Genomic DNA, 26796 nt, shown 5'->3' on the forward strand with positions numbered 1-26796 from the left:
CCCCTGGCGGCCCCAACGGACCCTGTCGCTGGTTCGGTCTCGGTCAGGCTGAAGGCCCAGCTGGCCTGGCCAGAGGTCCGGCTGACCGGCCAACCATCTCCCAGGTAACAGCCACAGGCTGTCTGCCTGTCTCCTACCACCCGACTGTCCCTAACTAAAGGTAAAGTGGGCTATTTGCCCCTGACCGATAGCACATCTAACTGACCCTCTCCGGCCGGCTTTTTGATTATTTGGCAGACATCAACTGCTTCCAGCTAACAAGGTCGGCATCTGGCCACCCGGTGGAGCACCCCGCCGTGTCCAGGGGAATGTTTTTCCTGCCGACGGGTGGCTGGCTCACCGGCTCTCACTGACTGACCATCCCAGGCACCTCGCCTTTGGACCTGCTCTCTCAGTTTGGGAAGAATGGGCTCCAGCCCGAAGTCTGGGCATCACCCTTCCCCAGCCAGGGAATGAGATCTCAGTCTCTGTCGCTTGGGGACTCTGCCCCTGGGGTGTCACACCCACTTGGGCTTAGCTATAGTGGAGGATACACTCCACAGGGGCTTGCATCACCATGGAACCGGCCCATGACCTCAGCAGCCCACCGAGATGGAGGGCCTGACTAGCCACTGTTCCTTGGACTGGCTGCCCTGGACTGTCTCCTAGCCAGAATGGTCTTGGGCTGCCCTCTCATCTATGCTGATCCCTGGCCATCCCACGATCTCCTGCTAGCTGACCATCCATCCACCTACTCCTGGCCAAGGAGCACCCTTTGAGGCTCCTGACCCAACCTCTGGCCTATGGACCCCTGATCCCTGCAAACCAGCAGCCCTTCCTTCCAATCGCACACCCAGACAGCTTCCTTTCTCCACACCACAGAGACAAGGCCTACAAAGAGAAGAGGAATAAAACCGGGGCTCCCTCTCACCCCATCCAGCTCCCCCAACTTGTCCAGACCCCCATCCCCTTTCCCTCGTCTTGCCTTTTTGGAGGTCGGAATAGGGGTCTGGAGACCTCCTGCTTTGATTTCTGCTGTTCTTCCTGCCGTCTGGCCTCATTCATCAGGTTTTAGCCTGGGATCCGGGGAACCCAGCCCCTTGTGCAAACAGAGGAGGGCCCACAAGGCAGGTGCCTTTCGCAGGTACACGAAGGCCCCAACCCAGGGAACACACTCATCGGGTTACGGGCCCAAGGCCCAATGGCCTGCCAGACTCAAGAGGGAAAAAGGGGAGCAACTCACCTGTTCCCAAGGATCCCTCCCCCACCACGGTCCACACCCCACCCACCATCCCTAGCCAGGAGCAGCAGGTGTGGCTAATCCGGGGGAGGGAAAAGGCGTGGAAACACCTGTCACCCGGATTAAGGGGGTGGGACTTTGGTCATAGGGGGCCCGCCAAGGGTCCAACAGTGCAAATTCCACTAGCACGCTAGAGGGCGCCTGCAGGTAAGAGCTGGACTCCGCGAGGGAAGGGCCCCTCCCTGCCTGGTCTCCATGGAGATGGGCACCGAGTCCTACTCCCAGACTGGGCCAAAGGCTCCAATCCCCTCCCGTCCCCCAGAAACACACAAAGGACCATCAACATTCAAAATCTTTAATAACAAGGCAGGATCTGGGGTTAGTTTTTGTAGCCTCGGCTGGCCCTGCGGCCTCTGGCGCGCTCGAACTTCCGGCCCTTGGATCTCACGTAGGGTCTGTGGGGAGGAAGAGAAGAGTTGAGAGCATGCCAACGCTGCAGTCTCGGACGGGTGCAAGCTGAGGATGCCTGAGCAGCGCGCTGCGTGCTCTAACAGAGCAGCATAGGAACACGGCAGGGGGGACACCGAGCAGGCTGCTGGAAAAACCGGGCAGGGCAGGACGCAGGCTCCGTGTGGGAGATGCAGACTCCGGCCAGCACAGGCCCTGAACACCCTGCATTTATATGGCTGGCCGTGCAGAGATCTCAGCAACAGGGAAGGACAGCTTTAAGCCAAGTCTTGAGGAAAAAGCGGGGAAGACGAGGTGGGGAGTTCTAGGGAGGGCTGGGGCTGGACTAGCATGAGAAACAGAGGGGCCGGAAGCGTGGCAAGGCCCAGACCCACAGGGTGGGGTCCAGGGAAACGCCAGGGCCAGATGGCAGGGCTGGGGGTACTCACTTGGTGTGGCTGTGCGGGGTTCCCGGGGCCTTGCCGAAATGCCTGTACACCTCTCGGCCCTTGCGTGGACCTGGGAAGGGGAAGGGAAAGCTGGGATCAGGCAGGGACCCAGCTCCAAAAAGTCGCCATGAGAGTCACTGAACATCACTCACCAGAGAGCAAGACGGTGCCACAGCCCTTGGGGGAGTCTAGGGCCAACTGGTCGAAGGTGAGGATCTTGCCTCCAGCCTTGAGGATACGGCTCCGGGCACGGCTGCTCACACGCAGCGCGCACACCTGGGGGACACACGGGACAGGCACGGTCAGACTCCCCCCCCCCCCCCCACAGCCACCCAGGGGCTGCTGGGTATTCCTCTCCATGGCTCTGGCCCAGCAGAGGCAGCTGGCTGTTTGCAGAGCTGCAACCACCACCACTAGAGAGAGCTTCCCCAGTTGACAATAACAATCCTTACCAATTTACATCTAAAACCTCCTTTAAGACTGCAACAACCCGAACTCATCACGGATAAGGAAACGGAGGCATTAAAAAGACCCATGACTTTGTCCACAGGCCATAAACTGGCCGAGAAATCTAGATTTGAAGACAAGCTGTAAGGTTCAAGAACCAGCACCACCATCAGGGAGGGACCCAGAAGGGTCTTGCCCGGCGACACCCACCATGGCTAACGCCACGGACAACCCCCCTTCAATCCTAAAAGCCACCCAGACCGGTAGGTGGGATGCCTGCCTCACCCAGAGCAGAGAGGAGACTGGGAAGGCATCCCAAGCCTCGTGGCACCTCTGACAGAGGTCATCAGCAGAGCGAGGACACGAGCCAGGTCTGGGCTCTTGCCCACCCACCGTGCTCCTGAGCCCCCTCCACACTCACCTTCAGTTTGGGCACCTCCTGGACACGCACGTCGTCGGTGATGGTCCCTACAACCACAGCTGTTTTGTTCTCCCGGCCAGGCAGCTTCATCTTCCGGATCTTTGAGGGAAGGACAAATGCAAACAAAAAAAGCTCCTTCTGGTGTTTACTTATTTTTAAATATTTCACTTATCCATTCATAAGTAAAAGAAAGAGGGGGAGAAGCAGGCTCCCCGCGGAGCAGGGAGCCTGATGCAGGACCCAACCAGGACCCCGGGATCACGACCTGAGCTGAAGGCACACACCTCACCAACTGAGCCACCCAGGCGCCCGCTCCTTCTGGTGTTTAAACCCAACCCCACTGTGTCAGGCATCCCAAGGATGGAGACAGTTGGGCCCTGAAGGGCATAAACCCACCCATGCCTCGCCTCTCAACCAGTCCAGGCCTAATCTCGGGTCCAGCCGGGGAAAGAACCCTGGAGACAAAATGCACAGACCCTTCAACAGGTCTCTCCTTCAAGACAACTCAGAACGTGTTAAGACGTGCCTCACGTGACTCGAAACCACTACAACCACCGCCACTTCGCCATGAGATCAGCCCAAGCCACTCAAATACCCACCGCTGTTCAGCTACAACCCTAAGGTCAAGGGTCGGAGCTCTGTGCCCACCACAGGGTGAAGTAAACCAGCTGATGGCCAGGCCCCAAGCCCCCCTCCCAGAGACACAATCTAGTCATTCCCCGAATCAGCCCCTCACCATCCGGGAAAGCGACAGAGGAGGCCGGTTGGTGCGACTCATGAACAACCTCTTCAACACGACTTGGTTAAAGGTAGAGTTGGTTCGTCTGGCCAGAAACCTGTACAGCTGGAGGGGAGAGAAAAGGATGGGAACCCAGGGCAGCCCACACCCCTCCCCCCACAACCTTCAATTAAAGACAAAAAAGCATGGTTTGGGATAAGGTTTTTACGGCTTTCCCCCATCCCACTGAGCCCCAGAGAGCCCCCCCAACCCCCTCCCCAGCTGTATACAGCCCAGAGACTGAAACACTGAACCCCCAGAAGCCTCGGGCAGAACCACAGATGGGCGCCCGCCCCGCAGGCCCCTGGAGCAGCCTGGGGCCCAATACTAGAACGTCGGTTCTAGAAGCTGCAGTTCTGGGCGGCCCTAAGGGTCTCCGACCTCAGCCTCACCTTGACCAACAGTCTCAGGTAGATGTCCTGGCTCTTGGGCTCCTTGCGCCGAACCTTTCGGTCCTTGTTGTGGCGGATGTCAACTCCCTGCAAGGTTAAGGAGACCATGGACCCAAATCTCTTCTGGCAGCTCACTCACCCCCAAAACGACTGTATTACCCACCTCCGAGGAAGAGCCAGGGCCCCAGTCTCCGAAGAGACAACAAACCCCAGGTCCACCCTGAGGAGACCCGTGAAAAGCCACTTAAATCTTCTGGGCCTCCAATGACCCCAATTTAAGAAAAATATGAATTCCACACGCAAAGCCTTCAGGACATGGCGCACAGCACCTTGAAAAGCTTCACACGGCAGTCGCGCTCACTCAATAAGTTTTAACTCTTTAAAAGATGTGTTTTTCAATAATATAGGCCAAGGGCAGACTCTACCTAATAATAGAGCAAAGAACCTTTATCTGGGACTTACTCCAGTACTAGAACCTTCCGTGCACGACCTCCATGAGGCAGTTTCCCACTTTAGCTGAGAAAACCGAAGGAAGCCACAATTTCCACCACACCCCGGCTGCTGGCCTGAGATTGTCCAATAGGCCGTGTTAGGAACGGTAAAGAACCACCGAGTTATTCGCAGCTCCCTTTTCTCCAACATTTAACGTATGCCATAATCTGATGCGTGCGTCCTACAACTTCTTCCCAAACGCACATCTGTGACACAGTATTACCGCGGCCCCAATGCACAGACCAAGAAACTGGGCTTACAGGCAGGAAAAGCAGGATCACAGGCTGGATGGGGAGCCTGGCCGCAAAACCCAGGCACTGGACGGTGGAGACCCCCCCACCCCCACCCCGCCCCAGAACCCAACGTTCCCGGCCAGGGGAGTGACAGGTCCAGGTAGAGGCGGCAAAAGACAAGAGATCAAACAGGGATGTGGGGCCAACGCCAGAGTCCGAATCCCGGCTCTGCCACTTCCTGACATTGTGACCCCGGTCACATCACTTAACCTCCTTGCGCCTCAATTTGGTCATCTACTCAATTGGAGCTTTAATAAATAAAAGGGGACGGGAGGGGCCGGAGGCTGGTAAGACTGACCCATCCCCGGTTTTCGAGCCCCCAAAATAGTACCCCCCCACCGCGGAAGTCGCCCCCTTCGAACTCCCCTGACATCCCTGCTCCCCTCCGGGACTCCCCCAGCCCAAGACAGCGACGGATGGCGGCGGATAGTCGAGCCCGGAGCACCTCAAAGCACGCTCACCATGATGGCTCCCCCTGCTCAGCCAGGTCCGGAAAGAGAGAACAGCGTCGGGGTGGGCGGGGAAAGCCTTCAGCGAGTGGCGCCTACGTGACGTCACACGGGCGCCACACGGCGCTCTACTCCAGTCGAGCCTCTCTATGGCGAGTCGCAGAGCGGCCGAATGGGCGATTCCGGAATAAGTGGAAGAACAACCCACCGGGAACAAGCGATACGTCAAGGGTTGGGCAGGGGCGGGCCAGCACGTCGGGGGCCTCTCTGGCCCTCCCCAGTCCCTGTTCTCGATAGTCTTCCGGAAGAAAGGCATCTGGGAGCGAGAGAGATGTCGCGCGGCGGTAGGAGGCCGCGTCGCACAGTGACGCTCTGGCCCGACGCCGACGGTCTCTCTGTGGCTCCTGGAGGACCCGGCGGGCCGCGTATTGGAGGTGAGGAGGCGGAGCTGGCGGGCCTTGTCAGGACCTCGGGAAACCTCTGACCCCACGCTTCAGGCATTTCCTTATCAGGCTCACCTCTCTTGTCTTGTGCGGCGCTTCCTAGGCGCAGCCACAGCTCGGGAAGTCCTACCTGAGATCTAACCTGAGATCTTCTTGCTGCAGCCCAGTCTATAGCATCCTCTATTTCCAATTTTCATATTCGTCTTCTCCCCCTGCCCCTTCTCTGACCCCTCCTCAGCCTCTACCACTTGGGGGCTGCTTTTCCCTGCCGGAGAGATTCGAGTCGCCCAGCGGGCTCTGCGTGAGGGCTTTGCACGGTACTGGAGTGCAGAGGAGGCGCACTGAAGCCCCAGGCTTGGGGTGTGGGTTGGAGAGGGAATAGGTAAAAGCCTCTTGAAAGAGAAGGGAGGAGAGACTTAGGAAATAAAGATTCAGAGGGGAGGAGGATTGGAGGCCCAGAGCGGTGGTGGACAGAGACCGAGAGTGAGGGAAATGGAGACCCAGGGGGTGACAAGGAGACCTAGAAAGAGAGGGAGGATGGAGATCTGGGGAGAAGCACAGACATAGAAAGATAGTGAGATGGGGTCTTGTCTGCTGTAACCAAATTCAAATCCTGGCCGTGCTAATTACTAACAACACTGTGACCTTGGGCAAGTCACTTAACCTCTCTGTGCCTTACTTTCCTTATCCTCCAAAAGGGGATAATAGGCTTGACACCTAGAGTATTTTCCAGCTTTACGTAAGTTAGTATAAATGCTTAAAACAATGCTTTGCATGTAAGTGCTCAATACAAATTAGCCTCCACTCCTACTGTTAGCCCTTTTTGGGTAGGACCAGACGGACTGGCTGGGGCAGTGACGAAGCTGACCTGTCCCCTCTTTTCTCTTTCCTCAGGGAAGCCCTGCCCCTTTGGCCTCCAACACATCCAGCCCAGCCCGAAGTCTGCCCCTGATGCTCCTACATATTCACCTGTCCTCCACAGAGCCACAGGCCAGGCCCCAACTGTGAGGCCTGACTCCTTGCCCATACCACCCTCCCATGGCCTGCCGCCCAGGACCAGGGTCTTGCTGATGGGGTAACACAGCAGAGGGCCAGCAGATGAATGGACACCTGGAAGCAGAGGAACAGCAGGATCAGGTAAGGGTCCCTCTGGAAGTTAAGATTACCACACCATGGGACACAGTTTCCTCGTTGTCTCTGTTCCCTTGCCTTGGTGACTTGGTCTCTGTCTTTGAGTCCCAGCCTGTTTGTCGGTCCAGTGTGCCTGCTTTTCTTTCTCCCAAACTAAGGTGTGTGGTTCCCGGTCTCTCCTTCTTCCTGGGTTTCTGTCCCCACCCCACCCCACCCTCTCTCTGGGTATTTCTTTCTTTCCTTTTTTTTTTTTTTAAGATTTTGTTTATTTGACAGAGAAAGACACAGCGAGAGAGGGAACACAAGCAGGGAGAGTGGGAGGGGGAGAAGCAGGCTTCCCGCGGACCGGGGAGCCCGATGTGGGGCTCGATCCCAGGACCCTGGGATCATGACCTGAGCTGAAGGCAGACGCTTAACGACTGAGCCACCCAGGCGCCCCTCTCTGGGTATTTCTTTTGCTGTTGCTGCTCTGGGTTGAACACAAGGTACGTTGTTTGACAATAAAAAAACATCTTCCATTCATTGCTTTCTAGCAAATTCTGTCCCTGTCTCCTTCTGCATGTGTCTTTCTACGATTCTGTTTCTTGGTGTCCTGGTATTATTCTTGTCTTGCTTTCTTTCCGCTTCACTATGTCTTTACCTCTCTCTGTCTCTCTGTCAACATTTTTGCTGTCTCTCGGGCTCACTTCCTCTCAGCTTCTGGTCCTCCAACATTGTCTTCCTCCCTCACCCCTGGCCTAGAAGTCTCTCTCGGATACTGTTTCTCCCCATCTCTCTCCTTGTTTCTCTGTCTTGCCATGTTACTGGGTCATTTGCTGGGCAGATGTCCATGTCATGCTGCCTCCACTCTGGTTTGAGTCCAAGGTAAATACTTGGTGAATTAATGAGCCTGTCCTCCCCGATTTTCATTCCAGAAGTATCTGTCTCCATCTCTATGTCCATCATTTTCTGGGTTTTCTTGTATCCTTAACCTTGCATATTCTCAATTCTATTGTCTTTGTCTCTTTGTATATATCTCTGTTTTTCTGTAACTATCTGAAAAACAGGCAGCCCTCTCTCTAAGTCTCTTACTGCCTCTGACTCTGCTTTTCTGGGTCTCTTTTATTAACTCCGTTTGCATAGCTCTGGGTTTTGGTGACCTGTGTTAGGGTCAGTCTCTATCGGCAACTGAAAGTCTCCTCCCTCCTGCCTCTTTTAAAAACTCAATGGATGGGGCAGGGCTACCACTTGCCCTCCACAAAGATGGCGTCAGCGGCGCTGTCCGTGGGGTCGTGACGCTTCCTCTGCTGCGCGCGTGCCCTCACTTACTATGGCAGCCGATCTCGCGGACGCGATGCCCCGCCCAGTTCTCAAGCTCTCCCTCGGCTGGCGTCTGCGCCAAGCTCGCGAGCTGGCCGGCCCCGTCCCCCGCGCGCCCTCACTGGCGCGGCTCAGGCCGGCCGCGCGCCCATTGGCTGAGCGGATGCACACCCTCCCCCCACCCCTGGGTCTGATGGGGGCGGTTGGTGCTGACTTGAGGGGCCGCCTGCAGGAGGACTCGGCGTGTGAGGAGGGTGCGGGGGTAGGGTCAGGGTCCCGAGTCTGGGGGACCGCGGGACCAAGAGGAACGGAGACGCAGGCCGGGACTGGGGTACCAGGGGGTGTGGGATGGAGATGGAGAACCAAAACCGGGACTGAGGGATCCAGAAATGGAAACCCAGGTCTGGGACTGGGTTCTGGAAATGGATGGGGATGGAGGACCGGGACCGGAGGAACCGGAGACAGAGACTCAGGCTTATGGATTGGGGGGGAACCTTTGGATGGAGACCCAGGCCCAGGTCTGGGGGTACCAGGGTGGGTGGAGAGAATGGAGACCAGGCCAGAGACTTGAGGACCTAGGGACAGAGGCTCAGGCCCAGGACAGGAGGAGATCTAGGACTCTGTATCTAAGCCTGCTTTGAGCTCAGGGCCGGGGGCTCTGGTCAGTGCAAGTTTAGGGGCGGGGCCCGAGGGAGCTGCCCAGGGCGGGGGGCAGAGGTGACTTCTGAGGGTGAGTCCACAGATGGGGGTGCGTCTGGGCCGGGGAAGGTGAGGGGCAGGCCTGGCAGCTGGCTGGGTGGGCGGGGCGGTGGGGAACAAAGGTGAGCAGGAAGGAGGCAGAAACTGGGCAGAGGGCAGGGGGAAGGCCTCTGGGGAGGGGACCTCAGGCCCGGCTCCCACCCCCTCCCTGGAGAGCAGGCGGCCAGACGCCCAGGTCAGTGCTCGGGGTCCAGCTCTTGGCCCCTGTCCCTCGCAGGCGCCTGCATGTGGCTCCTGTAGCTCTCTGACTCCTTAGTTCCTCCATGTCACATCCCTTCTTGGTCTCTCCAGCTGTCTACACCCCTCCCTCCGGCCCCTCCTAGCTGCTCTTTCTGTCCTTTGTCTTTCTGACCCTCAGAGGTCCTCCTGGGGCCCCTACACTCTGACTCTCCTAAGTATCTCTCATCATCCTGGCTTTCATCTCATCGAAGCTGGTTGTCTCCTCTCGGAGTTTCTCTGGTTCTTAGATCGTATCCCTCTCTTTCTTTGTATCCGAGTGTCTCTCCCGTGTAACTTTCTCCATCCGGAGATGACCGTGTGCGCGCGTGTGTATGTGTGTGTGTGTTGTGTTCTCCGTCTGTGCATGTCTCCGCCATCCAGCTCTCTCTCCTCTCATACTTCTCCAAAGCCCTTATTATCCAGCATACTATATATTTGACTTCTTTCTTTTGTTTTTCTGTCTTCCTAAGAGAATATGAACTCCACAAAGGCAGGGACTTTTGTCTGTTTTGTTCCCTGCTGTGTTTGCTGGGCCTGGCACTGTGATTGGCACATAGAGGGTACTGAGTAATTATTTGGGGACTAAATGAATGAACGTGTGCATGCCTGGCTGTCCACCCTCCAGGCTGCTGGCCTTCCTGTACAACGGGCTTCTGCCCCGTGTCCTCAGGGTCTCCCCACATTTGTCTGAGCCTGTCTGTCTCTGATGCCCCCATCTTGCCTGTCACTGCCCCTTGTTGTCTCCTGTCCACAGGCCCTGCCCCTGCTTCTCTCTACCTGCCACAGGGGTCTTGGACTCTGACTCCTGCCCTCCTCCCTCCCCACAGAGGCCAGACCAGGAGCTGACCTGCAGCTGGGGCCACAGGCCTAGAAGCGCCCTGGACAGGGCCGAGGCCATGGCCCCCCCACCGCCGCCACCATTGGCCGCCAGCACCCCGCTCCTGCATGGCGAGTTCGGCTCCTACCCGGCCCGGGGATCCCGCTTAGCCCTCACTCTCACACCACAGGCCCTGCACATACAGCGGCTACGCCCGAAGCCCGAAGCCCGGCCCCGGGGCGGCCTGGTCCCGCTGGCCGAGGTGTCAGGCTGCTGCACCCTGCGGAGCCGCAACCCCTCCGACCCGGCAGCCTACTTCTGCATCTACACCTACCCGCAGGGCCGGCGCGGGGGCCGCCGCAGAGCCGCCCGCACCTTTCGGGCCGACGGGGCAGCCACCTACGAGGAGAACCGCGCTGAGGCCCAGCGCTGGGCCACTGCCCTCATGTGTCTGCTCCGTGGACTGCCACTGCCTGGGGACGGGGGTGAGGCACTACGCAGCCGCTCTGTCCTAGGGCCACCTCGGCGTCTCTGTGGATTTCCCTCTGTGGACACCTCTGTCTCTTCTCTCCTGTGTGTCTGTCTGTGATATGTCTGTCTTGGTCCGTATCGAAAGAGGGCTGGACACATGGCGATGGGCTACACAAGGAAGAGCAGCCACAGGCAGAGAGAAATGATTTGTGTCTGCTCTTCTCATAGATTTTTGTCACTGTCCCCTCCTCCGCTTCCATGGGCCCTGACCACACAGATGAGTCAGAGGCTCCCCGTCTGGTGCGAGCAGCAGACTGAGACATGATTAGTCACCACCCAGGGTGACAGGCACTCACAGAAGTCCCCTAGGGCGTGCCAGGAGCTCAGAGGTGGCATCTAATCCAGCCTAAGGCGGGTGGGGGGGGGGAGTCAGAGAAGGCTTTTGGGCAGAGGTCCCCACCCAGCTCCTCAGTTGGCACAGGAAGGTAAAGGTTCAAGGGTCCGCATCTGGTGAGCCTCCCTTGGTCTTCCAGGATCCTGCTGGCTGGCTGGGGGCCCTAAGGGATGGTGACAGTGAGGGAGACTTGCAGTGTCGTAACCTGATCCTGGATTCCAGGTGTTTGAGGATAAAGTGGAACCCACAGGTCTCCTTCTTCCCACACATGGGTCCAAAGGGCACTGGGATTAGACACCCAAGCCCTGCCTTTGTCTCGGCCCCTGGGAGAGGGGGGCGGGGCTGCACACCTGAGCCTGGGCAGCTGAAGCCCTGGAGAAAAACTGAATTCCCAGCAGGCCACTGTGCCAGGCCTCCAGCAGCTCCACTGGGGGCTGTTTGCAGTTCCGGCTTCTGAGGTGAGGGGCCCGGGTCTGGGGCCTCTGTAGACTCCTTCCCCTCTCTTTGCAGAAATAACCCCCGAGCTGCTGCCAAGGCCACCCCGATTGCTCCTATTGGTCAATCCCTACGGGGGGCGGGGTCTGGCCTGGCAGTGGTGTAAGAACCACGTGCTGCCCATGATCTCTGAAGCCGGGCTGTCCTTCAACCTCATCCAGACAGGTAAGGGCCATGCCAGGATGGAAGTAGGGGCCCGGGGGTGCCAGGACTCCCGAGTTCTGAGTGCTGGGGAGTGGTGGCGGGGCAGAGTGGAACAGCCTGGCTCACCTCCTGGTTCCCCCACGTTAGAGCGGCAGAACCACGCCCGGGAGCTGGTTCAGGGGCTGAGCCTGAGTGAGTGGGACGGCATTGTCACAGTCTCGGGAGACGGGCTGCTCTTCGAGGTAGGGCAGGGGCACCCTACCTGAGCCCTGGGGGACTCTCGAGCCTGGCGCTAGGACCAGGACCCAGGTGGCCGGTGTCCCGCCCCGCAGGTGCTGAACGGACTCCTAGACCGCCCTGACTGGGAAGAAGCTGTGAAGACACCCGTGGGCATCCTCCCTTGTGGCTCAGGCAACGCCCTGGCTGGAGCTGTGAACCAGCACGGGGGGTAGGTGGGGTCCCGCCTCCGCCAGCCTGCTTACCGTGAGGGGAGGGATGAGCCCTCTCGCAACCTGGCACGTTTGTCCGCACGTCTCCCCCAGGCAGTCCACGGTCAGTCCAGTCCATCAGTCTTGGCTGGGGTGCTCCCCACGCCGCCCCTCCCCCCAGCTGTATCCCTAGCGCCCAGAACCGTGCCTGGCCCGCAGGCGGCACTGAGTGAATGCTTATGGATGAGAGAGCGGACAGGGAACCTGGCTCAGTAGGAAGAGTCCATCCGGAGGTGGCCATATGGTCCCCCTGCTGTCTGCACCCCCACCTTTCTGTGTCTTTCTCCTGCCACCCTGCGCTCTGGGTCTCTCACGCCACCCTGTTTACTCTTTCCCTCCGTGTCCGTCTGTCTCTGGCTGTGAAGGTTTGAACCTGCCCTGGGTGTCGACCTGCTGCTCAACTGCTCGCTGCTCCTCTGCCGGGGGGGCAGCCGCCCTCTGGACCTGCTCTCTGTGACGCTGGCCTCGGGCTCCCACTGTTTCTCCTTCCTGTCTGTGGCCTGGGGCTTCGTGTCAGACGTGGACATCCAGAGCGAGCGCTTCAGGGCCCTGGGCAGTGCCCGCTTCACACTGGGCACGGTGCTGGGCCTTGCCACCCTGCACACCTACCGCGGACGCCTCTCCTACCTCCCTGCTGCTGTGGAACCTGCCTCCCCCACCCCTGCCCACGGCCTGCCCCGTGCCAAGTCAGAGCTGACCCTGGCCCCGGCCCCGGCCCCGGCCCCGCCTGTGGCACACTCACCCCTGCATCGCTCAGTGTCTGATCTGCCTCTGCCCCTGCCCCAGCCTGCCCTGACCTCCCCTGGCTCACCTGAGCCCCTGCCCATCCTGTCCCTCAATGGTGGGGGCCCAGAGTTGGTCGGGGACTGGGGTGGGGCTGGGGATGCCCCACTGTCCCCAGACCCCCTGCTGCCCTCACCACCTAGCTCCCCTAAGGCTTTACTGTCACCCATCACCGAGGGGGTCCCAGAAATGCCAGCCTCCTCTGGGCTCCCACCTCCCACCCCTGATGCCCTGGGAGCCATCTCTACCGGGGGCCCACCTGACCACCTGCTCCCACCTCTGGGCACCCCACTGCCCCCAGGGTGGGTGACGCTGGAGGGGGACTTTGTGCTTATGTTGGCCATCTCACCCAGCCACCTGGGGGCTGACCTGGTGGCAGCTCCCCATGCGCGCTTTGACGACGGCCTGGTGCACCTGTGCTGGGTGCGCGGTGGCATCTCGCGGGCTGCGCTGCTGCGCCTTTTTCTGGCCATGGAGCGAGGCAGCCACTTCAGCCTGGGCTGCCCGCAGCTGGGCTACGCCGCGGCCCGTGCCTTTCGCCTCGAGCCTCTCACGCCTCGCGGCGTGCTCACTGTGGACGGAGAGCAGGTGGAGTATGGGCCACTGCAGGCGCAGGTGCATCCAGGCCTCGGCACCCTGCTCACTGGGCCTCCGGGCCGCCCGGGGCAGGAGCCTTGACCCTAAGGAAGCTTGCTGCCCGCCGGGGGCGGGGCCAACATTCCGAGGAGGCGGGGCCTGGCCTAGGGGCGTGGCCTAGCTGCTAGAGTTAGGGGGAAGGCCCCACACGCAGGGACCCCTGCCCCGTCTCAGGATTGCGCCCGCCCCCAGGGGACCAGAGGTAATGTGGGAAGGAGTGTGGCCCCAACTCCAGGGGGTCGGGGTCATCATGGTCACCGACAAACGGGCTGGCCCCGAGGGTAGTGCCTGACTAATGAGGGCGGAGCTCGGTCCAGACCCTCGCTTCCGGCTCGTGGGAGGCCAGGTCCGCTGAGGGCGTAGACTGTCTTACGCGTTGTCCAATGACGGGACCTGGCATGTACCGGCCGGGGAGGCCTTAGTTAATTGGCCAGTGAGGGCCCGGGTCTCGGCCTACCCACTCCGGTGCCTCCACTTAACTGGCCAATCAGCCCAGGAGGGGCAGGTTCCCCGGGGCCGACGCTCGAATTTGCACTAATGTTCCTCCCACCCCCCTGCCGGTGGGGACGAGGAAACTCATTTCTCCCGTCTTCTGTCTCTTGTGCGTCCCCTGACCCCAATCTTCAAAGCAATTGAAAAGGTCTATGCAATAAAGGCAGTCGCTTCATTCCTCTCAGACCGTCGCCCCTTCTGCATCCGGCAGCCCGTGGGAGGGATCCAATTCTAGGCGCTTCCAGGAGCTCCTGCCTTTTATGGACCGAAGCCCAGACCTGCCCACAGACCGCGGCCAGTGTGACCCGAGGGCCTTGAACTGGGGCCAGGGAGCTGCCTCCTCCCCCACAACAGCTGGCTCTGGGGTTCTCAAGATTTATTCAGGATGTGTTAACGGAGGCGGTGGGAGGATGGGGTCCCCGAAGTGGCAGGGGCACACACAGAGGACCCTCCCCGCCCCCGCGAGGGAGGGGGGAGGCTCGCTTTTTCTTAAAAATATAAATGTATTTATCTGCATCATCACGTCCCTGGGGCACCCAGCTGGCCGGCCGGTGGGCCACAGGGCGGGGAGGGAAGAGGGCCTCAGGGCGCAAGTCTGAGCGAGGCCGCCGGGCAGGGGCGGGGGACAGCCTCACAGGGCTCCGTGCTGGGCCTGGTATCGGGACAGCACGGCGCGGTAGTGGGACAGCTCCTGGCGCACGGCCACCACTTCCTGCCGCAGCAGGGCGTTCTCCTTCTCCAGGAAGGCCGCCCGTACCGATATCTGGTTCTCCTTGAGCCGCCGGGCATCTCGGGACCTCTTGGCTGCCTCGTTATTCTTGTACCGCCGGCTCCAATACTTCTCGTCCTGAGGGTGGGGTTTGAGAAGGCACTATGGGCCAGAAGGGCCAGGAGGAGCAGCTTTCCTTGTGCCTTCAAGGACCAGAGGGCAGCTAAGAGACCCTCTGGGGTGCTTCCTGCCCAGCAGTGGGGCCCAAAGGATACCAGGGCTCTCCTAGGATGGGTACCCAAGGGTCTGGTTGCTAAGGAGAGCAGGCCCCTAGCAACAGCTAGGTGTGACATAGTTCTCCCCACTCCAAGCACTAGGCTTCAAGTCTCTGCTGTGCAAAGCAGACCCCACCAGTCCTTGCTTGACAAAGGGCCTACAGTTAGCCCCTGGTTGCTAAGGATGCTTGTTCCCTAGCAACAGGATCTTCAGGGTCTGAGGGCTTCTCCCAGTAAAAAGCACTGCTTTATGCACCACCTTCTCAGATCCTGGTTGCTAAGGAAAGCCTAGGCTCCCTAGTGATGGGGTTTTGTGTCCCATAAATCCTTCCAGAGCTGGGGCCTTTTGACCTAGTTGTCAAGGCAACCTCATCCTTCCCCAGCAATTTAGGTGGTCCCCATAACTGCAGCCAGTCTTTGACCCTCTGGCCTTGAATGGAGGCCAGAGAGCTGCCTTCTCCCCCACAGGTCCTGATTGCTAGAAGAGCTGTCCCGTAGCAAAAGGGCCTATCCTGAGACCTCCCCACACCACTATTTAGGGTCCTCCAGTCCTAGAATTTGGCTGTGGAGGAGGATCACTCCTCAGTAACAAGGACCACCCAGAGCTCCAAAAGATGCTCTCCTCCCACCCCCATTTCATTAAAGCCTAGTTCCTGCTTACTAGGGTAAATCCAGTCGGGCCCTGTGACAGGAGAAACCACTGGTCTAGACTGGGTTTACAGGTCAGTCCTCAGTGCTTCAGGTAGTTATGGTGAAGTCTGGTGAGAGGAGCCCAGGCACCCCTTACCAGGGGAGACCCCAGTACTGGCAAAGGCAGGCTGCTAGAAAAAAAAATGGTCACTGCCCCAAATCAGAATGTGGCTCTGGTTGCTAATGGGAACTTGAAACCTCTTACCAATGAGCAGTCCAGGCCCAGAAAACGAGGCCCAGAGGGGCTGGCAAAGTCTGCATCCTAGGCAGATGCAAGCACCCCGAAGGATGCCCCAAATCAGAGATCAAAGGACCAGCCCCAGCCCGGCTAGCGGCTCTGAAGAAACAGACTGATACTGCTGTTAATGGATGCTGTCCTTAGCAACAGGGCCTGGTCAAAGCACCAAGCCTGTACTGGTGGGTCTGGCAGGGCTGGCTGAGCCTGCATCCCACAGCGACACCATCTTCGTAAATCTCAAGCCCAAACCTCGGCTGCCTTTGCGCCCCAGGGCTATGGACAACTGATGCTTGGCTGCAGGTTAAGAGAACCTGAGAGCTAACCGCGGTGAGAAGCCCAGGCCTGTCTGTGAGGAAAGGGCCATCCCCGGCTGTGGGACCTGTAAGGGCCATGCCTGCATCCTACATCGGGCAGCGCTCACCTTCTGCTCCTCTGGCACCTGGATCTTCCGGGCCTTCTTCATGATGGGCTGGGGCTTAAGCTCCTCCTCTGAGAAGCGATGTCTCCGAGGGTCAAAGGTCTCGTGGCCGGGAATGCTTGACAGGGCTAAATCGGCTGGGTCAGGTTCAAATGTCATCAGCACCTCCACGGTGTCTGGGTCCACCGGGCTGGGTGTGTCCCGAGAGGTCAGGCCTTGGGTAAACAGAATGTGCCGCTTGAGTGTGTATTTCTTTGGGGGAGGGAGGGTTCCCAGAGGCTACCCCCTGCCCAGGTATCTCTTCGACCACAAGGAAGGCCCTTATGAGATCTACTACAAAGCCCGCCAGAGATCAACCTCTCTAATACAAAATACGAAGGCTCTCTAAGCTACAACGTGCTTACACATCATGGAACCAATTCCACTTTTATAACAGGGAAACAGGCCCAATTATAACTGACATACCCTAAGTAACACACGAGCCTCCTCTATTGCTTCTGGAACCTCAGGCCTTCAGATTCACAGCGTTAGCTCCTTTCCCATTATCTAGCCTGAATCCCTGACCAAAGCCTAGACCCCAAGCTGTTCAGGGAAAAGAAATCCAGTGCACTGAAAAGACTTCAGGTGAGCCGCTTAAGAGCTACTGGCCCCGACGAGTAAGGGAAGAAAAGCAGAAATGATTGAGGTTTTGGGGAGGTTGGTTCAGGAGAAGGGGCAGGGCCGGCCTGTGCCTTTAAGAGCGAGCAAGCCGGGGTCAGCTGAGGATACGGGTTCAGGGCCAGTCACGTGCGGGCGCCTGCTTTCCCGCCCCGCCCCCCGCCGCCACGGGCGCCCTCTAGTTCCCCAGGCCCCGCCCCCTCCGCGTGACCACGCGTGCGCGAAGTGAGCAGCAGGGAGGAGGGAGGAGAGGACTCACGTGGCGCGGGAATGTGCGGCTGGGAAGGGGAGGGCCCCGGTTCTGCCCGGAGGTCCGGCCAGGGGCAGGTGTGTCCAGGAATCCCCAACCTGCAGTCCGCCCGTGGAGACCCCCCAAGTGCCCGAGGGAGCACACTTTTCCTTTTGCTCCCTGGGGTCTCTCAGCTCGAACCTCTCAATTTCCAAAGGCCCAGTCCCTCCTGCTCTCTGGGGAGCACGCTGACAAACGGACCCCTGGACCTTCTCCCTCGCCACTGAGATACACAGGATTCTGGGATCCCAGGCCCCTCCTCTCCCAGGAACATAGGAAGCTCTCGGTCCTCGCCCCAACGGAAGACCCAGAATGAAGATCCCCGACCTTTTCACCTCTAGAGGACTCCGGGACTGCCGGCCCTAGCTCCTCTCCCACTGGAGGACCCAGCAACTAGGGCTGCCAATCTCTTATGTCCTGGTGAAACAGAAGTCTGTGCCCCGTCCTTGCTTTCTCCCCTGCAGAGGGCCTAGCAGTTACGGTCCTTCCCCACTCCACCGACTCCGGGCCCAGACTCTGGAGCGCAGTTCATTTCCCAGTAAATAATTCCGGTGTTCTGGGATTCCAATCCCGGCTCCTCGAGTATCCGGACCCTCTGTCCCCACGTCCCACAGAAAAGTCCACACTACCGCCCCACGGGGCAGGCTTCCTGGAATGTGGGATCCCAAGGAGACCCAGTCCCTGATGCATTAGGTGACAAAGAATCCGGACTCCTCTCCCAACATCTCGCGCCTAGGTGGACCCAGAATTTGGACGCACAACCCCAGCCCCACCGTCCCGGGCCCAAGTGCCGCACAGCCCTGCCCCTGAAGCCCAAGCCCCGCCCCGCCAGGGCCCTGCCCCGCCCCCGCCGTCGCACCTGCGCGGTGGCCGCCCGCGGCCCCGAGGGCAGCCCGGGTGGGGGCGTGCCCCGGGGAGGAACGAGGGGAAGCTGAGCCGCAGGAACCGGGCCCCGGGGAGGGTGCGGGCGTGCGCACGGGCGAGGGCGCCGGTGACGGGCCGCCGGGGGGCGGCGGGCTGGGCGGGAGCCCGTGCTCCAGCAAGAAGGCGTCCAGGTCCACGTACTCCACGTCGCCGAACGGCAGCGTCCGCTCCCACAGCAGCGGCGCCAACAGACCCGGGCCAGGCGCGGCCCCCGGGCGCCCCCGCGGGGACCCGCCGCCCACCACCGCCCCAGCTGGGGCATCCGCCGGGCCCGCCGTCTCCAGGCCAGGCCCGGGGACCGTGGCTGCCGGCGGAGCCGCCTTGCGCTCCTTTTCCTTCAGGAGACCTGCGGGCCAAGGAAAGACCGGGCGGGGTGGGAAGGAAGAGATGGAGAAGGGACCCCGAGACAGAGATACACGAAGAAAGGGGAGATAGAGACCCACAGGGCGGAGATCCAGAGAAAGAGGGGACAGGCGGGGGAGAGGGAGAGACAGGAGGGAAGGCAAGGACCCAAAGAGAAGAGACAGAGACTCAAGAGAGGGAAAGAGACCCAGAGAGAGAAGGCACAGACGGGGGCGGCAGAGACAGACAGAGGGGGACAGAGACCGAGAGAGGGACAGAGACTCAGAAAGGGGAGGATAGGGACCCAGGGAGGGATAGGACACAAACCAGGGAAGGGATAGAGATACAGAAGGGGGACGGAAGTTCAGAGAGAGGTAGGTGAGAGGGAAAAAAATGACAGTTCTGTAATTTCTCTGTAGCGTATCCCCCTGCTCACTGTAGCCTCTTCTCCCCACCCCCACACTCTGTTAGGGGCAGGAAGGGGCTCTATTCCTGGGGCACATTCCTCATCCCTAGACTCCATGTGACCCCAGGAGGCCCCGCCCAAGCCCGTGTCACTACCGTGTGAGCATCCGACACACCCCCTCCCTCCTCCCTGGACCCCAGGGGTCCAGACTCTCAGAACCAAAGGAAGCGGGAGCTGGGGTCCAGACTCTTGGGTCCTCGGAGAGGACGACTCTGGGGGACTCCTGGGTCCTCCTGGTGGACGGGCTTGAGCGCCGGTACTTTTGGATCCTGGGTGCTGAGGGATCTAGGGGCCTAAAACCTTAGTAATTCGGTAGATGACGGTTGGAGGATGGACTCTCTCGGCACGTAGGAGGTAGCCCCCCCCCGCCCCCGCCCCAGCACTTGAATCCCTAAGGGAGTAGGGTGTCTGGGTTGGGATAGATGGGGGCTAGAACTCACAGCTGGCTGGCTCTTTGGGTTTGCTGGTCCCCTGCAGAAGGCTCCGCAGCCCAAGCAGCGCTCCCCCGCCAGGGGGGGCCCCGGCTGGGCCGCCCAGCAGCAGGGGGGCCGGGGTCCTGTCGCTCACGGGCCGCGCCATCACCGGCCACCTGCCCGCAGGCTCACGGGCTCATGGAGAGGCGAAGAGCTGGCCTGCCAGTCAGCGGCACACTCCAGTGGTCCGGGCGAGTGCCTGCCCAGGGGCGGGCGAGCGTAGCTTGCAAGCCTCCAGTATCCAGATCACCGCAAATCCTAGGAGTGACGGAGATTTGCAGTCCTCAGTGCAGAAACGTGCAACTCACGAGGGTCCCTGGAGACCATGCAGTCCGAGTGAGGGGCTGATCAAATCAGGCAGCCGGCTCTTTGCAACCCACAGTTCAAGGGGACACAAGGCGCTCCTTCTACAAGGTGGGCGAGCCTGGATCTTGCAAAATCTGCAGCTCTCTCAGCGGAAGGCGCTTTGCAATCTGCACCAAGAGGTGTGCGCGGAGGGGCGGGGGAGGGGGTAAGAGGAGGCGGCCGCCTTGAGGCGTGGCCAACGCAAACTTCTTTCGCGGAAAAAAAAAAAAAGCCAAACCAAAACACCCGACGCCACTGCGCGCACCCCTCCTCTCGGCCCCCGCCTGCCTCTTGGGCCAAGCACCCCAGCCGCGTGCCTCCCTCCGGCTGAAAGCGCGGGCCAATCGCGTCTTGACCCCTCGAGACGCACGGCCAATGGGACCCCTGGATCCGCCAAGGCCCGGGAGGGCGCGTGAGGGGTTCAGTGCGTGAAGTTGCCGTGCCTTTAGGTGGGAGGCGGGACCCTGACCTACATTTGCCCAATGGGAGACGGCACTGGGGGCGGGACCGTGACCCAGTTCGGGCCAATGAGGCAGGCGGGAGGGGGAAGCACATGGCTCTGCGCGTGCTGCCCGATGGGGAGGGTGAGTTGGGGGGAGTGAAAGAGGCGCCGCTTAAAGGAGCCGCCAATCTAAACGACGGTTTTGGGAAACAGGAAGCCAAAAAACCGAGCAGTGCGGTTTAGGAAGAGGGAGATTGGTTTCTAGAAGAAGGCTGCTGTTCTTCGGTACCCAAATGTTCCCCCGCCGCGCCTAGAATCAGACCACTAAGAAACCGGAAGTATTCTGTCCCTTTAATAGCTTTGTTTTGGGGGTGACTCCCCTCCCCGTGTGGGGAGACTTGGAAAGGACAGGCGCAGTCCTCAGTGGGGAGTCTCAGCGACCATGGGGGGCACCATCCACTGTAAGACAGACGACACCGGCGGGGGAGCGTTAGTTTAGGGCACGACAGGTTGGACCCTGCAGAGGGTTTGCAGAGGGCGGGGGCTGGGCCGCGTAGGGCTCTACCACAAGGAGGCTGCGAAGGGGGAACCCGGCATGTACCAGGTCGAGAAGCTGGGGAAACAGTCAGATTCTGGACCGGCACTGGGTTTAACCAGCAGGAGGGTGGAATAGGGACGTCCAGCTTCAGCATCAGACTGAACTAGGTGAAGGTATTCATTGGGGCGGGGGGGAGGCAAACCATGTTGAGAAGCTAGAGAGGTGGCCGTGAGATCACAGGGTCGAACCACAGGAAGGATTTAGAAAGGGAAGGGGATTGTACCATGTTGATTTTCAGGAAGGGGGTGTGTGTCAGATTACGGAACAACGAGATTGTACCACATGGAAAACAGGGAAGGGATCCGGGCTGTACCATTTTGGAAAGTCGTCGTAATAGAAACCACGGCCCGGTGGGAAGCCAGGGAGCTCGGGTTATAGAGCAAGTTGCAAGCAGTGAAAAGGAAAGACAAATCACGGACCAGCAATGGTCTGTGGCGTGGAGGTGGACTGTACCATGTGACACATACTTAGAAGAGAGAAAGAGCGAGTGCGAGCTTAGGAGGCTGGACCATACAGAAACAGCAAAGGGGTGGGTAGGACTGTATCATATTGAGAAAAGAAGGGGAGACACATAGGCGGGTTAGACCAAGACGTGTGGAGGGGGTGCAGACTGGACCATACCATGCAGGCGGTAGTTGGGGCCTCGGCAGCGCCTCTCGGGGTGCCGGGGGTCCCTGTTGCCCCTCAAGGCCCTGTGGGCCAAGGGCTGCAGGGGCCGGCCGTTACCGCTGAGGCTCTGGAAGATCTGGGACGGAGGATTCTGGCTCAGGAGTCTCAGGGAGTGCATCTGCCACGGAAGGGGGTGGGAAACTGAGAGTGAATAATAAACTGTCCTGGGGAATGGTCACAGAGGAAGCCCTGCTCCTGGAGCAGGTGGGCGGGGTCTTACTCGGCCCCAGCCCACCCCCAAAGGTTGTGTGGCCTGCTAGCAGTCAGACGTGGAAGGAGGAAGGAGGGTAGGTGAGGCCAAGGGGGATGCCCAGGCCAGGGAATGGGTTAGCAAGGCTGGAGGGGGCAGACAGAGGGTCACCTGGAGGGAGGTGATATTGAGGGCCCGGTCAATGAGGATCCAGGTGACAGTCTCTGAGCAGGGCGGGGTGCTGAGAGAGCCCTGATAAGTGATGAAGCCAAAGGATTCGGGGAACAGGAGCTCCAGGCTCAGGTCTTGAAGAAAGTAGGCATCATCTGCGGGAATACCGGGCTAGAGTGAGGAGCAGTACCCCTCTTGAACTTCCCTCCTTTGCACACACTGCTCCCCCCCCCCATCAATGCACCAGCGACTTACTCTTGTAGGAGATGCGGGTGATGGTGTCACGGTTAAGGAGGCGGCTGAGGAAGGGGTTCGAGCTGCCAGCCACCTGTGTGGGGATACGAGGTGAGGAGGTAGGAATCCAGAAGTCCAAGCCCCCAGTCCCTTCCTCCCCCAGGGACCCAGGAGTCTCAGCCTCCCAGACTCCCTCTTCCCCAGACCCAATTCCAGGCACCCAGCCCCTCCCTCCCTCCGAATCTTGCCTGGGCTCACATTGACAAAGAGGCTGAGGATGGCCAGGCCATTGGGGCCCCGGGAGGCGGCGCTGAGGTTCCCGTAGAGTTCTTGGTTGAAGTGGATGAGCTGCACCTGGGAGGGGAGCACAGAATGGGGTCCCCCAGCAGAAGGGGAGGTAGAGAATGGGTGCAGCCCTGGGCCCTTGGGGTCCCAAGTCAGGTTAAAGATTAGTGCTTGGGGGGGGCAGTTCTGTGAAGGAGGGTGGGGTGAGGCATTAAGAGAAAGGTGAGGGGGGAGGAATTGGGTCAACTCAGGGTGAAGGTCAAGGGTCAGAGGTCAGTGGCCACCACCTCAGCAGAGAAGCCCTGGTGGTTGATCTGGTGTTCAGAGCCAGCTCCATCCCGTGCTCCAAATAGCAGTCGCAGTTCACTAAGCCGGTGGCTATAGAGGAGGGGACCCCCAGACACATTGACCACGGGCCGGGGTGCAGGTAGGAAGGAGACATGGCGGCCGGTGTTGTACAGCGTTCCCTGGAGCTGCAGGAGAGGTGGAAGCCGTCACAGGGACAAAGAGGGAAAGTCGTTTCCCTCCTATGTTCCACTCCTACATTTTCTGCTTCCATCAATCATTTAATCATTCAGCATAGTTGGAACACCGGTGCTCAATATCGGTGAATTTATTCAACTAACAAATATTTATTGAGCTGCTACTATGTACTATGGATGCCAGGAAGGGAGCAATGAACAAGTAGACAAAAACCCTGGGCCGCATGGAACTCGTGTCCTAATGGAGCAGAGGCAGACAATAAATAATGAATCACATAAGTAACTGCTTAATTAATTACATCTTATGCTCATGTAGGAAAGAACTGGGAGCTCTCAGGTAAAATGGGAAACCCAGCCTAGATTGGGGTGGGGGGTGGTGGGATGAGGAAAGGCCTTCATGAGAAAGTGACATTTGAATGGAGACCTAAAGGATAAGTAGGAATTCGTTGCAAAGAGCAGGGAGAAGGGCATTCTGGAAAGAGGAAACAGCAAGTGCAAAGGCCCTGAGGTAGCCTGTTTCCGTGCTAGTGCAGGGGCCAGTGGGACCAGCGCCTGGTGAGCAAAGGAGAGGTGATAGGAGCTAGATGGCAGGGCCTTGTGGGCAATGATGGGATGTTTTGTATTTTTATTTAAATAATTATAAATAAATACATATATATGTATCTCACACCTTGCTGTTTAAGTGTTAGTATTACTTATCTCAATAGAAAGATTTTGAGCAGGGGAGTGGTATGATCTGCTTTGTGTTTTTAAACATCTCTCTAGCTCTGGGGTGGAGAATGGATTGCAGTAGGCAGAGAACCAGGCCAGCTAGCACGCTACCGCACCAGTCCAGGTGCAAGATGATGGTGGGGGCAGTGGAGGAGACAGAAAGTGACAAGATCTGAATGATATTTAGCAGGAAGACTAAAAAGGACCCAGACTGGACATGGGAATGAGGGCGAGAACGGGTTGGAAATAGCTCCCGGCTTTTGGCAGGGGCAGCTGAGTGAAGAGGGATGCCAGCTCTTAAATGGGATTGCACTGGGCGCCTGGGTGGCTTAGCCGTTAAGTGTCTGCCTTTGGCTCGGGTCATGGTCCCGGGGTCCTGGGATCGAGCCCCGCATCGCATCGGGCTCCCTGCTCATCGGGAAGCCTGCTTCTCCCTCTCCCACTCCCCCTGCTTGTGTTCCCTCTCTGGCTGTCTCTCTGTCAAATAAATAAATAAAATCTTAAAAAAGAAAAAAAAGAAATGGGATTGCAGAGTGGGCAAGAGCCTGGAGCTAGAACCACACTGCCTGGGTTTGAATCCCAGTGCTGACACTCTAGCTGTGTGACCTCAGACAAGTAACTCAGTCTCTCTGTGCCTGAGTTTCTGCATCCTTAAAATAAGGGGAATAATAGCATCTATCTCAAGGGGTGGCTGGGAGGATTAGCAAGCTGATCAAGCTTTTAAAACCGTGCCTGGCGTGGGGAACAGTCTGTGTTACCATTGCTTTTATAGACATGGAAAAACTAGGGAGCCATGTTTGGGGAGGGAAGAACAGGTGATCCATTTCAGAGTGTAAGGAGCCTCCTTTCCACCCAGTGCCTACCCCTCCTTACCCCAGGCGGGCCTTCCACCTCAGCACTCCACCCCCACTCATGCCGACCCCCAGAGGATTCGGTAACCCCTCCCACCAGGCCTCTTACCTTCTCTCCCCCAGTGCTGAGTCTCAGTGGGGGCAGAAAGGGGTCATAAAGGACCCTCTTCAGCTCCACATCCACGGGGCTCTGCCGCTTCCCCACAGCACACAGACTCCAGGCTGCATTCACCAGGCCCCAGAAGGGAGGCCCTGGAAGCAGGGGTGGGACAGGGAGGATAGGGAGTCAGAAATAGGGACTGCATCCCAAAGCTGGGATCCGCTGAGAAGGCTGTGTTTTGGACTCCCGGATCCCAGGAGAGGAAGGGCAGGGAACGGGGACTCCTGGGTCTGAGGGAGGAGGGGGCTGAGCCAGAATCCTGGGTCCTAGAACAATCTTGGAGGAGTTTCCAAAGACCATCTAGCACCCCCCTTAATCAAACCTATTTGCCATTAAGTCATTGGGGGAAGGAACTACAACTCCCAGCAGGCCGGAGGGCAGCCAGCCTACTCATCCACTGCCTGCCTGCCCCAGAGCCCATGGGAGTTGTAGTTCTTTCAGTCTCTCTTGTCCCACAGCTGGATAATGAATGTACTGGGGAGAGGAGTTGCGGGAGAGGGCTGGACACAGCAGGGGACCCGGCCAGTGAACCTCTGGTTCCCAGCAGCAGCCAGACCTACCTGCCTTTTTCCCTGCAAACCCACACACACACTCTCTCTTGCACCCCCACACTCCTTCTTCCACTCACTCCCACTCACTACTTGAAATGCGCATATATAATGTCCCATGGTGAGCTGCTGGGGTTCAGAGGCTGGGCCCTACTCCCGAGGGAGGGAAGAGGGAAGGAAGGGGCTGGGAATCCTGGGTCCTGAGAGGAGGAGAGGGCTCCTGGGTTTGAGGAAGGAGGCACCCGGCAGCCCCGATTCCTGGGCCCCGCCCTGGCTGCACCTGGCACGAAGTTTCCTTGGAGATTATCCTTGTAGCTCCACCAGTCCTCGGGGTCAGGTGCAGGTCCAATGTGAGCTGGGGAGAGAGGAGCCTGAACCCCTCTCCCTGGTACCCCACCCCCACCTTTCCCTCAGGGGCTCCCGCCCCAACCCCCGGGCCTTACCTGCCGCCCCCAGTGCGGCCCAGAGTACCAGCGCTTTAGGGGCGCTCAGAGGAGCTGCAACCCCCATCCCCGGGTGGCCTCCGAGCGACCCCTTCTCAATGTCCTGGCCCCCTCTCTCAGCTCCTCCTTCCCCCTTCTGTGGGACCCTGTCCCTCCAGGACTTCCAGCCTGCCTCTCCTCCCTACAGGGAGTCCAGTTCCCCAAACACTGAGGCAGTGGGGGACTGAGACCCCCCCAAATCCACTCCTCTCTGCTCTCCCCGCTCTCTATGCCTCTCCTCCTTCCTCTCCTCTTTTCCCCAACCCTCCGATCTCCCTCTACCTCCCGATCTTCCTACTCCTTTCTCTGCCTCCTGCTTCTCCCCGAGGTTACCTCCTGGTTTCTAATCCACACCCCCTCTTCACTCTCTTTTCTTCCAGCTCCCCCGAGCCACCTAACCCCATGTCTCCATCCTGCTTCTCTCTCCTCCTCCCGGTCTCCCTCGTCTCCAGCTTCTTTCTCTCCCAGTCTCCCCACCTCCTCCTCTTCTGCCTCTCCTGTTTCTCCGTCTCTCTCTTCCCTCGTCCCTGCTTCCTCCTCCCCCTCCCTCTCTGATCTCTCTCTGGGTGTTATTTAATTTTTTTGTCGTTGTTGTTGGTGGGGCGGGTGATCTCACAGCAGCAAACACTCCTCGGACTGGTGGGAGGAGGGTGCCCAAAGGGCAGGATGGAGGGGTCACTGGGGGCTGATCCACAGCTTCCAGCTGTGCCGGGGCCGAGGTTGGGGGGGGTGGCCCGGACACCTGGGGCCGGGAGCTGGCAGTTCCCATCCTCCGCAGAAGGGAGAAGGGGGGGCGCTTAAGGTGGAGCTGGGGGAGTCCTCCGAGGTCTCGGTGCTCGGGGCCGCCGGCGCCGGAGGATCCGCGGTCCCCCGGCTCGTGGGGACCCGGGTTGGAGCCTGCACCAGAGCTTGCAGCCCCCGCCCAATGCTCCAGTCGGCCTCGGCTGGGGGCCGCCTTAACGGGGCTGAGGGATCCCCGGGGAGACCGGGGTGCGGTGCGGGCAGCTGACCAGGAGGGGGAGGCAGAGACCTGGAGAGGGACCGAGCGCCGGGAGGAGGAGCCGGGAAGGCCGAGGCGAGGCAGCCGGAGGTGAAGTCGGAGAACTGCAGAGGCTTAGGAAGGGAAGGGGAGCCTGAGGTGGATGCGGGGTGCCGTGGCGGAGGGACACAGCGTGCTGGAGCTGGGGGG

At 59.4% G+C, this 26796-nt stretch overlaps 4 protein-coding genes across 13 annotated transcripts; 1 reads left to right on the forward strand and 3 right to left on the reverse strand.

The window, feature by feature from the left end:
- Positions 1-1560: 1560 nt before the first annotated feature.
- On the reverse strand, positions 1561-5537 carry RPL18 (ribosomal protein L18). Its single transcript, XM_036099505.2, has 7 exons — positions 5400-5537; positions 4154-4240; positions 3720-3827; positions 2984-3082; positions 2268-2391; positions 2116-2185; positions 1561-1674 (listed from the first exon to the last, which is right to left on the reverse strand). The coding sequence occupies exons 1-7, from the start codon at positions 5400-5402 to the stop codon at positions 1599-1601; spliced, it is 567 nt and encodes a 188-aa protein (XP_035955398.1). The 5' UTR covers positions 5403-5537; the 3' UTR covers positions 1561-1598.
- A 136-nt stretch (positions 5538-5673) lies between these two features.
- SPHK2 (sphingosine kinase 2) lies at positions 5674-14142 on the forward strand. Of its 8 annotated transcripts, none has more exons than XM_036099388.2 (7): positions 5674-5821; positions 6725-6967; positions 10066-10540; positions 11431-11580; positions 11707-11801; positions 11892-12007; positions 12413-14142. In XM_036099388.2, exons 2-7 carry the CDS (start codon positions 6929-6931, stop codon positions 13506-13508), a joined length of 1971 nt encoding a protein of 656 aa, XP_035955281.1. In that variant the 5' UTR covers positions 5674-5821; positions 6725-6928; the 3' UTR covers positions 13509-14142. The 8 variants fall into 8 exon arrangements, with proteins under 8 accessions (XP_035955281.1, XP_035955298.1, XP_035955328.1 ...); XM_036099405.2 differs by having other exon boundaries at positions 6813-6967; XM_036099398.2 differs by lacking the exon at positions 5674-5821 and adding an exon at positions 5835-6212.
- Positions 14143-14319: 177 nt separating this feature from the next.
- DBP (D-box binding PAR bZIP transcription factor) lies at positions 14320-20220 on the reverse strand. The gene is made up of 4 exons (XM_036099495.2): positions 19407-20220; positions 18094-18504; positions 16292-16503; positions 14320-14805 (listed from the first exon to the last, which is right to left on the reverse strand). The coding sequence occupies exons 1-4, from the start codon at positions 19543-19545 to the stop codon at positions 14590-14592; spliced, it is 978 nt and encodes a 325-aa protein (XP_035955388.1). The 5' UTR covers positions 19546-20220; the 3' UTR covers positions 14320-14589.
- Positions 20221-20555: 335 nt separating this feature from the next.
- On the reverse strand, positions 20556-26154 carry CA11 (carbonic anhydrase 11). Of its 3 annotated transcripts, XM_036099470.2 has the most exons (9): positions 25569-26149; positions 25406-25480; positions 24527-24669; positions 22661-22846; positions 22347-22442; positions 22110-22182; positions 21855-22009; positions 21446-21611; positions 20556-20685 (listed from the first exon to the last, which is right to left on the reverse strand). In XM_036099470.2, the coding sequence occupies exons 1-9, from the start codon at positions 25633-25635 to the stop codon at positions 20660-20662; spliced, it is 987 nt and encodes a 328-aa protein (XP_035955363.1). In that variant the 5' UTR covers positions 25636-26149; the 3' UTR covers positions 20556-20659. The 3 variants fall into 3 exon arrangements, with proteins under 3 accessions (XP_035955363.1, XP_035955375.1, XP_035955369.1); XM_036099482.2 differs by lacking the exon at positions 22661-22846 and having other exon boundaries at positions 25569-26154; XM_036099476.2 differs by lacking the exon at positions 21446-21611 and having other exon boundaries at positions 25569-26151.
- Between the last annotated feature and the right edge of the window lie 642 nt (positions 26155-26796).

The sequence above is a fragment of the Halichoerus grypus genome, chromosome 15 (assembly GCF_964656455.1).
Source record: "Halichoerus grypus chromosome 15, mHalGry1.hap1.1, whole genome shotgun sequence".
NCBI classification, from domain to species: Eukaryota; Metazoa; Chordata; class Mammalia; order Carnivora; family Phocidae; genus Halichoerus; species Halichoerus grypus.

Excerpts from the sequence above, each read along its gene's own strand:
- RPL18 (XM_036099505.2), bottom strand. Across the intron at positions 3,828-4,153 it reads ACCTGAGACTGTTGGTCAAG|CTGTACAGGTTTCTGGCCAG; the intron begins GTGAGGCTGAGG and ends TCTCCCCTCCAG. Across the intron at positions 1,675-2,115 it reads ACCCCGCACAGCCACACCAA|ACCCTACGTGAGATCCAAGG; the intron begins GTGAGTACCCCC and ends TCCTCCCCACAG.
- DBP (XM_036099495.2), bottom strand. The coding sequence starts at position 19,545 with ATGGCGCGGCCCGTGAGCGACAGGACCCCGGCCCCCCTGCTGCTGGGC. Across the intron at positions 16,504-18,093 it reads CGCGGGCGGCCACCGCGCAG|GCCTGACCTCTCGGGACACA; the intron begins GTGCGACGGCGG and ends TGTTTACCCAAG. Across the intron at positions 14,806-16,291 it reads AGGTGCCAGAGGAGCAGAAG|GACGAGAAGTATTGGAGCCG; the intron begins GTGAGCGCTGCC and ends CCCCACCCTCAG.
- CA11 (XM_036099470.2), bottom strand. The coding sequence starts at position 25,635 with ATGGGGGTTGCAGCTCCTCTGAGCGCCCCTAAAGCGCTGGTACTCTGG. Across the intron at positions 24,670-25,405 it reads CCAAGGAAACTTCGTGCCAG|GGCCTCCCTTCTGGGGCCTG; the intron begins GTGCAGCCAGGG and ends CCCTGCTTCCAG. Across the intron at positions 20,686-21,445 it reads CCCCAACTACCGCCTGCATG|TGGATGGTGCCCCCCATGGT; the intron begins GTATGGTCCAGT and ends TCTGTCTTACAG.
- SPHK2 (XM_036099388.2), top strand. The coding sequence starts at position 6,929 with ATGAATGGACACCTGGAAGCAGAGGAACAGCAGGATCAG. Across the intron at positions 11,581-11,706 it reads CTTCAACCTCATCCAGACAG|AGCGGCAGAACCACGCCCGG; the intron begins GTAAGGGCCATG and ends CCCCCACGTTAG. Across the intron at positions 12,008-12,412 it reads GCTGTGAACCAGCACGGGGG|GTTTGAACCTGCCCTGGGTG; the intron begins GTAGGTGGGGTC and ends CTGGCTGTGAAG.